This window comes from Condylura cristata, unplaced genomic scaffold, assembly GCF_000260355.1.
Source record: "Condylura cristata isolate star-nosed mole 26May11 unplaced genomic scaffold, ConCri1.0 scaffold00009, whole genome shotgun sequence".
NCBI classification, from domain to species: Eukaryota; Metazoa; Chordata; class Mammalia; order Eulipotyphla; family Talpidae; genus Condylura; species Condylura cristata.
Genome location: NW_004567110.1, coordinates 26,309,896 through 26,324,652, shown reverse-complemented (window position 1 = coordinate 26,324,652; position 14,757 = coordinate 26,309,896). Strand labels below are relative to the sequence as shown.

The 14,757-nt window shown below is 42.2% G+C and overlaps 1 protein-coding gene across 1 annotated transcript in view; it reads right to left on the bottom strand.

Annotated features, from left to right (window-relative positions):
- The window catches only part of SNX31 (sorting nexin 31), a 53,225-nt gene that overhangs the window by 34,521 nt on the left and 3,947 nt on the right, over positions 1-14,757 (bottom strand). Inside the window, exons 2-5 of the mRNA XM_004680006.2 lie at positions 10,176-10,209; positions 8,892-9,006; positions 6,454-6,518; positions 434-544 (exon numbers count right to left, since the gene is read on the bottom strand). Coding sequence (XP_004680063.1) covers positions 434-544; positions 6,454-6,518; positions 8,892-9,006; positions 10,176-10,209 — 325 coding nt within the window. The remainder of the gene's footprint in view (positions 1-433; positions 545-6,453; positions 6,519-8,891; positions 9,007-10,175; positions 10,210-14,757) is intronic.

Sequence of the window (14,757 nt, the reverse complement as noted above, 5' to 3'; positions counted from 1 at the left end):
GCTGGGCCCAGTATTAGACTGCTTCAGGGATCTTTCAGGCTTGGAGAAATCAGCTGTTGTTGTCTGCCTGCCACCAGCCCACAGGGGCCTGCTCCAGGTTTACGTAGGCACCCCCTCCTTCCTGCTCCCAACCAGAAAGCATCCTTTCACAAAGCATTCTCCATATTCCAGGGCACGTCAGCGTGGGTTGCAGGGAAATCACACAACCACAGCTAGACCTAAGAGATCTCTGGAAAGTGGATGACAACAGGGAGTTTAAACCCCAAGGGGCTCTGGAGGGTTGGCCCCTCCCCTAGAGGATGTCAGCAAGCCCACAGAGATGTCACGCAGAGTAATGACAGTCAGACACCTGCACAAGGTAGCCATCTCCTACTTCCTGCCTTTGAAAAGAACCCTGGCCCCCCTCCGGACCTCAAATTTTGACCTAGTTTACCTCTAGAACTCTCTCGGCAGTATCTGATGTTAGAACTTCAACTTTGATGCTCCTTCCATCAGGCAGAAATAGATCCAGAGAGGCTTTCTTGGTAGCGATGCTAAAGGTGTCCTATAAGGAAAGGAAAGCACAGTAAGCCTCCCTGGCCCTCCCCCAGTCTAACTGTGCAGCAGGGCCCTTAAGGCAACACACGGAGCTAAAACAGCAGTCAGAGGCAGCGTTTCTCTAGCACAGTCGTTGTGAAAATTTCCTTTCCAGGGGCTTTTCTTGGAACTTTGGCTTAGGATGCTTTTGCCTAGAACTTGGAATCTTAAATGTTTTTTGCCCAAACTCACAAACATCTCTAATCTCAGGGGGCAGGGGGGGAGGAAGAGGAGAGGAAAATTACTCACAAAATACATGGGAAGAATATTGCCTCTGAATAAGATCCTAAAGGAAGTCTAACATTAATTTGGTACCTCAATGCAATTCCTAGTGAAATCCAAGGCAGGCTAGTAGATACTTAAATTATGTAAATAGTCAAAATGATATAAATGCTATCTTTATTAAATTCTTCTTTAAAAATTGGGGGGGCACTCCCAGGGGGGTGCCCTCTCTGGTGGTACAGCCGGTTAAAATACAGCATTGGGAAGCTAAAGCCACTTCCACATGAGTTTGGTCCCCGCCTGCCCCGGAGGTGACCACATGGGGCGGCAGACCTCTCCTGACCCGCCCGCTGCTCCCCTCAGCAGTGTACTTCATCGATCTGCCTGTTCTACTCCCCACTCTGTCTCTGGTGAATCCTATCACCCTCCACATCTCTGGCCTGTACCCCAGTTCTATATGAATGGATGAATCTTTAAAAAAAAAAATGGGGTGGAGGTTAGGACCCTCCCTGGTACCGCAACAGGTTAAAGCACAGCACTATGAATTACCACAGTCATTGCAGGACTTCAATCTCTAATCAGGAAGGTGACCACATAGCACAGCAGACCTCTGCTGTCTTACCTGCTGCTCCCCTCAGCAGTGTACTTCGTCTATCTGCCTGTTCTGCTCCCCCACTGTCTCTGATGAGCCCTCTTACCAGCCCTGCACCTCTGGCCTGCACCCCAGTTCTGTATGCACAAATAAATAAATCTTAAAGAAAAAAAAAAAAGAAAAAGCAAAGGCAAACCATGTTTTCTGGATCATGGAAATGGGTGGATGAAAAGGCCATCATAGGAAGATCGGTCTGGTAACAGAATGCCTGATAGAGACACGGCAGAGTGGGGACCCAAGAGCAAGGGTGTGATAATGTGCTCACGAGGTTCCTAGGGATAGGTGTGGCTAAGAAACACAGCTCAGAGAGCAAGATGCTGGGTCCACCAGTGTGACCTATGTAACCCTGGCTGGTTACTTCCCCTCTCACCCTGATTCCTTCAGTACCAGAAGAAGGGCAGTGATTGTGCCCCCCTTAGAGGCCTGTGGGGAGGGTTTAAGGCAGGTGCACACGTGAGGGGTATGACAGCCCCTCACTGCAAACACACAAAATCAGCATTATAGTTTGGTTATTGCTAGCAGTAGGAGTGGAAGCTTTATGTCTTTGGCGTAGTGGAAACAGATAGGAATAAGCGTCAACAGAAGTTTCCATCAACATTCATATCTAATCAAGTTGAGTCCCACATATTTGACCTGTCCAGCTATCTTCAGCATCTACCCACCTCTCTTTAGCTCCAATGTGAGCAACTCAGACCCAACTGGAATCCCTGGTCTACCACAAGGCCCTCCTTACTTTCCTTCCCTTTACCCTGCCCCCACTGAAACCCTGCAAAGCATGCAATTAAAAATAAATTTTAAATGCAAACCTAAAAATGTCGTTCTCTTGCTTGAAACTCTCCAAGGTCCTTGCATTGCTCATGGGGGACTTAAAGGAAAAAAATTTTTTTTCTTTATTCTAACTCATATGAACCACTTCTTGTCCCAGATTACCTGGAGTTAGCACATACCCCAGGTCCACAAGACTGCCCAACTAGAAGCCAATAGCAAAACCAGGCCTCCCCCACTGCTAACCTACCAGTTCAGTTTTCTTGAGCCCCAGCTCCATAATCCCCAAACAATATTCTGATTGATCATTTAGATCTTCCCTCCTATAACCTGATGCCAGGAAGAAAGTAACCTGGCATGGGTGAAAATATTCTAATCTCTACAAAAAGATAATTCCCCCATCTTTAAGTGCATCAGTAATATTCTGACTTGTATAGTAGACTCAGAAGACACGAGATGATTCTTTTAGAATCCTTCTTAACACTGTTTTATTTTAAAACCAAGAGTAGATTTCTTTACAACTATGAGTATATTTTGCTTTGACTAAAAATAAATAAATAAATACTTTTAGGATATGGTAAAGAAGAAAAATCAGGGCCTTGAAAAATCTCCATGAGATAAAACCAGCCCACAATAGAGAAAACACTCTAGGTTCAGAGTGGTGAGCTATCTGGGCTCTATTTTTGATACTTAAATCATACTAGAATGTAAATTATTAACAAATCAAAGAACAGTACAAAAATATTCGAGGATTAGAAGAAAAAATAGAGAAAAGCTTTGGCAATACAGTGGGGGATGTCAACTTGGTAGAGTTGGAATGTAGAAAAACAACACCTTAAGTAAGCTGTCGCCTTGACCTAGGGCAGATCAGGGATCAGAACACATGATTCATGGCAGAAATGAAATGCACGTATCTTTAAGAAACTTCTAAGTCCTCCAATACCATAAGCTGCCTTAACACATTTTAAAATATGTGTTAATTCTTTTCAAGTTGAATTTAACAACCTGAGAATTTTTTTCATTTCTCCAGGAAGATCAATCTGGGTACTTTATTGATATTATTTGCTCTGAAGCAAAGGCAAGCCTGATGGCCATGGTGCTAATTACTGAGGCTTCTTAGCCAAACAATTCACACTTGGACCCCTCGAGCTCTAAATTCCCATCACACTTAGTAAGGGGCCTGCTCAGTTCTCTACATGGGAAACGTTCTCTAGAGGAAAGAGTCACTTTCCAGAGCCCCACATTTAGCACTGAGGTGCCTTGCCCTGCTCCTCCCACCCAGGTGCACAAAAGCCACTCCAAATACATTCTCAGTCTTCTTTTCCTCAAACATGTGTCCTCATGGGACATGACTAACGGCCAGGAACATAAAAAGGCCTCTAGTCTAAAGACAGCTGTTTTACCTCTTCAAAAATTCCTTCATAGCAAAGGTCATCACAGGACACAAGTCTAGCTCATAATAAATCAAGGGGGTCTAGACACAGAAAAAAGGGGGCCTGGCGAGGGGACAGGGCTGAGTGGGGTACCACCACCATAGCACTCTACCTGTGCTCTGTGGTGCAGTATCTGAACCCAGGGGGCCTGGGTTGGGCCCAGCTCTTGCTGGTTCCAGCGACATCAACTTGAACAGGCTAACTACTCGAGCGCAAGCATACTAGTGACACCTCCTCTGACAGGTTATGAAGAGCACGTGAGATTCTGCAGGTAAAGCCGCAGGCCCAGCACAGATGAGGTGCCCTGCTGGAGGGAACCCCTCCTGTTATTGCAGCTTGCCTTTGTTTACCCCCGATAGAGGCTTCCCCCAAAGGGGAAAGCCCGGCAGGTCCCCTGCACTCACACCTCTAATACTCTGTGTTTTTGCCCAGAGACAGGAGATATTCTTGTACTTCCTGAGCCTGGGAGCCAAGACTGTGTACATGTGATTATTTGGCAATAACCACTTAGAAACTGCAGGCCAAGTGATTATGAGTGCAGTGAAAATGTCCAGGTGGGGGCTGTACAGTCGTGAGCTGTGGACATGGCCTAGTCCCTGTTCCACGCTCCCTGTGGGGTCTGGCAACTCCACACATCACCACTGCTGCCCCAGTCGGCCTGGTTCCCACCAGCCCTGCAGGAGTTATCTTGCTGCAAGCTCGGCCAACCTATTCTCTGGTACAATGACTGTACCTATTTATTGCCCGAAACATCACTCTGGAGAGCAGCAGACAGCTAGAAGATGGTGGGTGGAAGCATCTACAAGCAGTTGGAGTAGACTCACCCCCGGTAATGAGTAGTTACCACTCCCTTTCACTAGCATCAGTCCCGAGTCTCCCAGACTCCACATATTATGTGGTTTGCTATTTTTCTCCCTCAGTGAGAAGGAAAAGCCAGTGTATAATTGTCCCTTCCTGTCCACCCTAAAAAACTTCAAATATCGTCTAAATGCCACTATCTTTAGAAGGCACATAGACCGAAGACACTCCACCGTGGCCCTCAGACACTCACTTTTCCTGTGGCACTGCCTCCCAGCCCTGTCTCACCAGGTCACACAGAGAGAATGGTAATTTTTTTTAATAAAAGATTTATTTATTTATGCATTACAGAACTGGCCAGAGATGCAGGGGTGGTGAGAGGATTCACCAGAGACAGTGGGGAGCAGAACAGGCAGATCGACGAAGTACACTGCTGAGGGGAGCAGCGGGCGGGTCAGGAGAGGTCTGCCACGCCATGTGGATCTCCTCCGGAGCAGGCGGGGATCGAATTCATGCAGAAGTGGCTTTAGCTTCTCAGTGCTGTGCTTTAACCCGCTGCGCCACCAGGGAGGACCCGAAAATGGTAATATTTAACTGCACACTGGAGCAGGTGAGCCCAGACGCATCATCTTTGTAGAAAGCAATCTCAGAGAGAAAAGGAACTGGCATCCATCAGTCACAGCAATAAACGCTAAGAAGGGTTTCTGTGTGCCACACGACACTGAAGTGTTTCAAAAGTACTGCCTCATTTGACTCTCAAAACCACGCGGTGTGACAGGCTAGTCTCTCCATTTTACTGAAGGGGAAAGTGAGACTCGAGACTCGAGGAGGCTAAGTACTCTGACGAAGCCACACAGCCTGAAGGCAGTGCAGCCAGCCTGGGCACCTAGGCCTTCTCCCCACCAGGGCTGCCCGCATCACTGCCACGCCAGACCAGAGGTGGCTGATCTCAGCTGGGGGGGAAGTGCTAGATCTCAGTGGGAGGGAATCTGTGGCTTATGGCTTCACTGCAAATACACTGGAGTGGCCTTCAGCAGAGCTCTAGTGAGGAAGGGTTGAGAAGCCAGAGGCGAGAGACGGAAGCACAACAGACAGATTCAAGTGACTCGGTGCCCAGCACCACCTTCCACTGGCTCACAAAGCACAGCCCCTTCAAGTTGAGTGGGGTCTGGCAACACCATACATCCTCACTGCTGCCCCAGTCGGCCTGGATCCCACCACACCTGCAAGAGCTGTGGGGTCGCAGTTCCTGACAGGAACTGGCAAGGGACTTATGCAAAAATTCCCCAAGAAAGAAGGAAATGGAAGCCATGAAGGGTGACATTTACATACCTGAGTCAGGACACCACTAAGCAGATGAAGACAATGCATGTGTTAATAAAAATATGGATTCTCTGAACCAAGACCTCAAAGAATAGACAAAGGTGTCCAAAAAGAGGAAAGATCACAAAAACATATACAAGTAAAGTGGTAAAGTTCATGGATAAATAGGAGAGAAAAATGAAGTGAGCTCCTATCAGATGAAGCAAGAGGAGACCTAGCAAAATGCCACCAGGCATAAGGTTTTGTACAGTCAGGAAGGTTTTTGAATTTTTGTTATAAAAAACTAAGAATATAAAATAGGGGAAAAAGGCCCTCCCTGATGGCACAATGGGTTAAAGCACGCATTATGAAGCTCTCCGAAGCCACTGCAGCACGAGTTTGATCCCCAGCCAGGTTGGTGACCCACATGGCACAGACCTCTCATCACCTGCCCACTGCTACCTCAGCAGTGTATTTTGTCATCTGCCTATTGTGCTCCCCACTCTGTCTGGTGAATCCTCTCACCCACCACCTCTAGCCTGTACCTCAGTTCTGTAAGCATAAATAAATAAATGGACTTTTTTTTTTTAATTGGGGAAAAGCTTTCAAATTATTAAAAAAAAAAGACACAGCTCTAAAATATTTCTACCTTGTGAATCATGTTCAAAAGGCATCAAAGAAAAAAACTATAATGAGCAAGCTTACCAGCTGTACCAGTTTTAAAAAATCAATGAAGACATCACTTCTCAACACGTTTGGGTCCATGGTTACTGAAAAACATGGACAGAGTCAGGTCAGTATGGGGCTGGGTTGACTTCTCCATTAAGTGACTATGCCCCAGGCCTTGTCAGTCCATCACTGTCTCCTGAAGGCAGTGGAGCTTGTAACCACTCAAATACATGAAAATCCACAAAGCCAGCTTCTTCCAAGCAGCCTCAACAACATGAACCCATCTCATCAGTACTCAGCGACCGTATCCAGGAGTCTTGCTTCACCCACACACACCTTGTTACTCAAATCCACCTGGCTGCTCACACAGGACATGAAGAAGTAAAAAGATCTTAAACTCCCAGTTTGGCAAGACACTTGGTCATTTGAGAACTTTCGATCATCTCAGAAACGGTGACTTGAGGGTAGCTTTAAATGATGGAGCACCAGGAGGAATTAAAAAGAAAGACAACAAGACTGTCAAAATGTATAAAGCATTTCATTGCTCTCTACTGACAGAGTATTTTTTTACCTGTAGCTTTCCTAGATATCCACACCCAAGTGCTGTGGACAAAGCAAGTGGGCAGAAATTCAGAGCCTTTTTATCTGATTCATTCATTCATTTTCACTTAGGGCCTTCTAAACTGAGGCATTTCCCAGTGAAGCCTGTCTCTCTGGTATTCCTTCCCACTAGCTCTCTGCTGGACCCTGCACATTTGCTGAACTTACACACTTACTAAACCTGAATTAAATTTTTTTTTCTTTCCATTGTTGTTTTACTGATTTCATCAAATAACTTCTACCAGCATTCAACACAAGTACTCACTAAGGTCATACCTTTCCTAAAAAAATGTCACGTTTTTCCAAATAAAGTAACGAGAGCATCTCTTTAACATGAGGGAGTTTTTTTCATAAAGGGCATCCTCTCTTTTCTGAGGAGATAATTTCAGAGGGAAAAATCTCTTGACTTATTTTCTGTAATGTTTGGTACACATGACAACTTCATGATAGCATGCATTCTTGGGGATGGTGGGAAAAGCTACTGAAAAGTGTTCAATCAACTAGTATCTACTGTACAACAGTTAAATACCAGGTACTGTATTAAGTGCTTTGTATATTTTACCTCATTTAACCTTTACAACAAGTCCTGAGGTGAATATAACCTCCAGCTAAAGACACTAAAAAGGGAAGAGAGATAGGCTTAGAGGAGGTAAGTGCCTTACACAAGGTTACACAATCTGTGAAATACCAACTTAGGATTTGACCATTCAGCTCTAGAGCTTATGTTTTATCACAACACCGGCCTGTGCAAAGTCTTGCTTTATCTTGTCAAAGGGTATAGGTAAGACATTCTGCATAAGACAATGCACGACAGTCTGATGACATGAATGAAGACCAGGCCTGGAAAAGCACTATGATCACTTGTGAGAAGGCCAATTCTTAAAAAGAATATTTAGCTAAAATGTGAGAAAACAAGCCAAGGGAGAATACAAATTCAAAAGACGGTACATTTTGAGTTTGAAAAGCCTTTTTCTACAGGTCTAAGGTCTGTGCTCATTGCAAAAGAAGAAATTTTTATTTACTGGCTTTTAAAAAATAGGCCACCATGAACAATAATGATGTAAATCTATAATTGCTGACCTAGAATGACCTGAAAGGTATGTGTTTAAGAGGGAAAAAATCAGTGAATAGCAGCGAATAGCAGATCTTTTGCTGAAAAACATCAGCAGGGATAGATAGTAAACTCTGAATAAGGTCTATGGGTATCATTATATCACTTTTAATAACCTGATTCTGATAACTATATTGTGGTTATAGAAGAAAATGTCCTTATTCTATGTAGGAAATAGGAAATACACACAGATGCATTTAAGGTGAAGTGACTTGTGTATGTGACACAAGCATTTTTATACACACACACATGATTTGTGTATCATATGTTCCAAAAATCCATTATAATGCACACACACACACACTCATAACACAATGCATGCTTACCATGAGAAAAAATAATAAATGTAAAATGTTGACATTTGGGAAATCAAAGTGAAAACACATAGGTAGGTTTGCATTATTTATGCAAATTTCCTGTACATCAGAAATTCTTTCAAAATAAAAAGATTTTAAAAATCAGATATAGAAGAGTAGAGTAAGTGTTCATTTGTGTTTAACAAACAGGGATGTACATACACAATAACACAAGGAGTTACTTCAGGCAAATGGATTAGGAATACACAAGCTATTTCAGAAAAGCGGATTACCTAGGTCAATGAAAAATTTCCTCAAAAAAAAAAAACCCACTGAATTGGCACATGGTGTGCCAATTTGCACAAATCCTGCAAATATACTAGAAACCACTGCTTTGTAAGCTCCAGTGGTGAATTTTACTGGTGTAATCTATACCTCAAGAAATCTATGAAAAATCCAGCCCATACCATTTTGCAAATATTGTTCCAGCTGCTCCCTCCTCTGGTCAGCCATAGATGTAGTCATCGCTAGGTAGTACTTTGGTGGGAAGGGTGGCAGGTGATTTCCAAAGACCCGCTGGAGCTGAAAGAGTCAGCAGATACACAGTTAAAGAAAAACAAACAAACAAAAAAATCCCTCCAATTCAAAGCCCATGAGATACCAAAGCTTCCTCTAAGACAAGTCCTCTCCAGCACTTTATTTAATATGAATCCTTCTGGGTGGCCCAAAGGAAGAAATGGGGCTACTTTGAGATTTTTTGTGTGTGTGCATACAGAACTGGGGTACAGGCCAGAAACTCAGGGGTGGCGAAAGACTTCACCAGAGACAGAGTGGGGAGCAGAACAGGCAGATCTACAAAGTACTCTGCTGAGGGGAGTAGTTGTGGGGTGCGATGTGGTCACCTCCAGGGCAGGTGGGAATCGAACTCATGCGGAAGTGGCTTTAGCTTCTCAGTGCAGTGCTTTAATTCGCTGCGCCACCAGGGAGGGCCCCACTTTGAGATTTCTTATATAGGAAACATTGCAGTCTGTTTCTAGAGATACCATTAGTGCAGCACAAAGTCACAATGACAGTCTAAGTTTGGTAGATCTGGGGGACAGTTTTCATATGTTTTTACAAGACTTCCCACCATTCACGTCAGACAGTGTTTTTTTAATTCCCCGCAGCATCTGCAGTATCATGGATGACAGGAATTTAATTCTTCAACTCTGTCCCACCCCCAAGTCATTGACCTTAACAGCAGAAGTGGACAGCTGGGCTACCTAATATCAGAGCTGCCAGCCACCAAGCAAGCACTGGAAGGATGGCCAGACCATACTGAAATATGCCATAACATACGCTCCAGATTGTGAAGACAGAGAGAATGTGGAACAACTCACTAGTCATTTTTCTATTGATTACATTTTGAAGTGATATTTGAGGTATATGGAAGTAAATAACATTTGTTATTAAAATGAAGTATCCTTGTTTCTTTTTTACACTTTTTAATGTGGCTACCAGAAAATTTTAGAATACATACATGGCTCATGGCTCACAGTATATTTCTATTGGACAATGTTGGTTTGTGGAGTTACATGTATAGTTACATGTAAGCTGAACATGCTTCCAGTCACATATGACCCAAGACCATCCAGGGGATTATTTTCATGCAAGTTAATAGTGGATACGTTAACAGTGGAGACATCAAAAATAAATTTTAATTTAAGATTAACCACATAGTATATGTTCTTTCATTCCTGCCCTACACTTACAGTGGCATCCTGAAGATAAAGCAAGGCATCTTCTCTTTAAAATAGGAGAAAGGAAAGCAGTCAGAAACACAAACAAGTTTTAACACAGTACCCCTGAGCAGAAGGGCTGAACTTCTTACTATTACCACAATCAATAACTTAAAGGAAGTGAAAGAAGGTCTAAGAGAAATGAGACTGAAAATAGATAAACATTTTAATTCCATGGCCTTTGTCACAAATACAGTGCGTCACTGTCAAATATTTACTTTGTATTGGGCTCTAACTTCAAAATACAAGAATCCGACCACTTCTCTCTACCTCCCACTACCACTTCCCTGGTCCAAACCACTGCCATCTCTTTTCTGGGTTATTCCTGCAATCTTCCCAAAGAGCTCTTCGTTTCTGCCCTTGACCCCCTTCAATTTATTTCCAATGCCACATCCAAGGTGATTCTTTGAACATGTAAGTCTGATCATTCCACTACCCTGTTCAACATTATTCCTGGTTTCCCATATCACCCAAGAAAATGCCAAAATTCTCACATCAGCTCAGAATCATACCATCCAATATGCTGCCCATTAGCCACTTACGATCACTAAAGAAACTTAATTATAGGAAATAAATTAAAATTCAGTTCATGTTAGTTATACTTCAAATAGTCAAGAGCTATGTGAAATGTGGCAAACTGCCATTTAATTGGGCAAAGCAAATATAGAGCAAGCTCAGAAAAGTACAGAAAAGTTTTATGGGACAAGACAGTCCAAGATCTAGAGAGGTTCAGATACATCTGTAGGTAAGATATAGCTTCCTGCTGTGTTTGGTTAGAGAATCAAACTAGGTTCTTGTTTGATTTATTTATAGAAAATTTGAATTTGAATTGGATACCAACATTTATCTTTGTAACTTAGAATTTAAAAAATTAGGTCCTGGAAGGAATATAAAAATGGTACAGTTACTTTAGCAATTTCTTACTAAAAAAGCTAATGCAGTTTTAGTAACTAATCCAGGAATCACATTCCTACCTGTTTACCCAACAGGTCTGAAAGTTATCTCCACAAAAAACTATATGTGAATATTTGTAGCTGCTTTATTCATAATCACCCTGAACTGAAAGCTACCAAGCTGTCCTTCACTAACTGAATGAGTAGACAAACCAGGTGCATCCAGCATTTGAGAGAATTTATCCAGCACCAAAAATAAATGAGGTGTCAATTCAGAAAGATAACAGAGGAATCTAAAATGCAGACTGACAGGTGAAAGAAGCCAGTCTAAAAAAGTCACATATTGCACATTTCCCTTTACATGGTGCACTGGGAAAAGCAAAATTATAGCGATAATAAAAATATCAGTGGTAACTAGGAGCTTGAGGTAATGTGAGATTGAATTGGTGAACAATAAAAATTTTAGAGCAGTGAAACTATGATCATTGTCATTATGGATCCTTGTCATTATGATCCACTGTCATATGATCATTGTCATTATGTATATATGATGCTATGTATTTGTGAAACCTATTGAATTTTGAAACACAAACTTCATGTATGCAAATACTAAAAAAAATAATTTAGGAAATTGATGGAATTCCAGGATGAAATGTAAATGACAAAAAATCTAGCTATATTATATACATGTGAAGCCAACTTATTGAAGGGGGTAAGAAAATGCTATTGAAGTAGATATGAAAATGAATAGAGTTCATAAAACTAAAGGCAAAAGAAAATATCCCTGGGCTCTCCCTGGTGGTGCAGCGGGTTAAAGCACAACACTGAGAAGCTAAAGCCACTTCAGCATGAGTTTGATCCCCACCTGCCCAGGAGGTGATCCACATGGCGTGACAGACCTCTCCTGACCTGCCCACTGCTCCCCTCAGCAGTGTACTTCGGCAGTCCGCCTGTCTCTGTCTCTGGTGAATCCTCTCATCACCCCTGCATCTCTGACCTGTATCCCAGCTCTGTATGCATAAATAAATAAATCTTTATATATATATATATATATATAAAGAAAATATCCCTAAGCAGTGCACTCTACTTGATAAAGATGTTTGCATGGGTTTACCGTTTAACAATTCTAATACTCCACATAGAAATGAGCCATTAAGTAAATGAATGGCAGGTGGTGTGAGTTGAGCTGCTCACTGTTAGGGTGCAATTTTACAGATAAGAGGAACAGATTAAAATTATCCATGTGGTAATGGATTTTAGTTGGAGATATTGGTATGAACTCATTTTAGCTTAATATAGGTAGAAATGGTTATGTTTGTAGCCACAGAGATACTATGGGTAAGCATATGTCTATAGTTAGCACACACACATATATTCCTTGCTCCGTTCAGCTTGAGAAAGTCTAGAAAGTCTAGTAGCAATGTCATACCTAGTGCCTCAGTCTTGGTTTCCAGTGCCATTTAATTTCCAATACAAACAATCAAAGGCTCTATGGAGAACTGCTATTTTCCAGGTAGGAAATATGTAAGATTAGTCTGCAGCATCTTGTAGCATCAGAAAATAAGGCAGACAGAGCTCAAGACAACAACAAAATCATGAGCCCCAGAGGCAAGCTGCAAGAGCTCCCATGGGCTAAAGCTGGAACAATCTGAGAAATAATATACATTATGAGCTATAACCCAAAGGATTAAGTAAATCCAGGAGTCTATAAGGTATAAGTAAATACTAGAGAATGGCTAAACCTCATGCAAAAGAACCCCAAATGATATATATATATAAGTCCACATTCTGCCAGGAGATGAGCATAAACCCCACTCTTTAACCATGAACAGCACCTAATGACCTGATTAAACAAGACCTCAGCCAAGTCATCAAGGTGATAAGTCACACTGATGGCACATGATTAAACAGCATTTGACCTCTGATCTTCCTCCCCCAAAGGGCCATAACCCCAGTCTGGTCATGTATAAAACATCAGATTCTTAGGGACATTTCACAGAATATTGAACAGTACACTCAAAGAAGTCAAAATCATTACGAACAAGGGAAATTCTGGGATGGTCAAAAGGAGTTGGAGGAGTCATTACAACTAAATGTGATGTGGGATTTCAGATGAGATCCTGGAATAGAGATCAGGGAGATATTCAAGAAGTCTGGATGAGTTATGGACTGTAGCTAATGACATGGCTTCATTAGCAACTACAGCAATCATGCTTCATTAGCAGCAGCAAATCCACCACATGAAAGGAAAATAATCAGGGAAACTGTATACAGCTCATTTTTTAGTGCTGGGTCCTATTGTCAAATAGGACAAAGAGTTCTTTGTCCTACCTTTGAAATTCTACTGTAAATGCAAAACTAAAGGTTTTTCTAAAAAATGAAAAAGCTAATGTTCTTCTCTTTAAAAAATCACAAAGTCAGGGCTTTCTTTCCCTGGTGGCACAATGGGTTAAAGCACCGCACTATGAAGCTCTCATGAAGCCACTGCAGCACGAGTTCAACCCCCGGCCAGGGAGCTGACCTACATGATGTGGCGGACCTCTCCTGACCAGCCTGCTGTTCCCCACAGCAGTGTTCTTCATAGATCTGCCTGTTCTGTTCCCCACTCTGTCTCTGGTGAATCCTCTCACCTCCTGGACCTCTGGCCTACACCCCAGTTCTGTAAGCATAAATAAATAAATCTTAAAAAAAAATCATAAAGTCTAGATTCACTGGGTTCACAATCTTCAGGCAGTGTCTCTCTCCTTCAGAGACCTAAGCAGCTCCCATCACTCCCCACTATTTCTTACAGATGCACAACTGTCTTCAATTATCTGCCTGACCCTTTAGCCATTTAAGTTTGCAACCTTTCCTCTAAATCCAGAGGCATAAACAATTACAGCAACAATTCTGTTTCTTTTAAATGCAAGGAAATATTCATGCCTTGCCAGAGATTGTCAAGGGCACCCAGCTGTAGCACCATCCCAGGCAGGCAACTCAAACAGCTGAGGATTTATGTCCCCATCTCTACTTATTCTATTAAATAGAAGAGATTTGTCTTCTTCACAAGCAATTATTTCTTGATTAACCGATTAAGTGATCTTTAAAAAGCAATTCTCTTTTTTGGCATATGTTCATAAACCTCACAGATGCTCCTGAATTGGTTTTAATAACAGCAGGCCTGGCCGGGTTATCCACCTTGCAGGAGAGCATCTTTGGAAAGTCCCTACCTTAAGGCCACAGATCTGGATGGAAAGTATACCGTGAAAAGTAAACAAGGATTAAGGTTCTAATACCAATCACAGAGCAAAAACTCTTCTAGCAGGTTTTACAACCTAAGCCAATTTCTCAAGGAATCTTTCCCCTCCTCTAAAGCTGATGAAAGGGAGAAAATAAACTTGATTGAGTAGTTAAATATGCCAGAAGTCAATCATCAACTCTGCAGTTCATCTACTTTGTCAAAAGATAGACTTTTTTATTGGTCTCAGGCCATATTTTAGCTATTAAAACTTCCGTATACTGAGAATTCCTTGGGACTAGTTTACCCACTTTGAGAAGGTGTATCTGTATATTTGGTGTATCTGTATATTCTCATAAGAGCAATTTCTTCAAAAACAAACAAATAAACAAACAACAACCTGCACAGAGATGGAAGGATGTCTATTTCAAAACTTCATCTACTC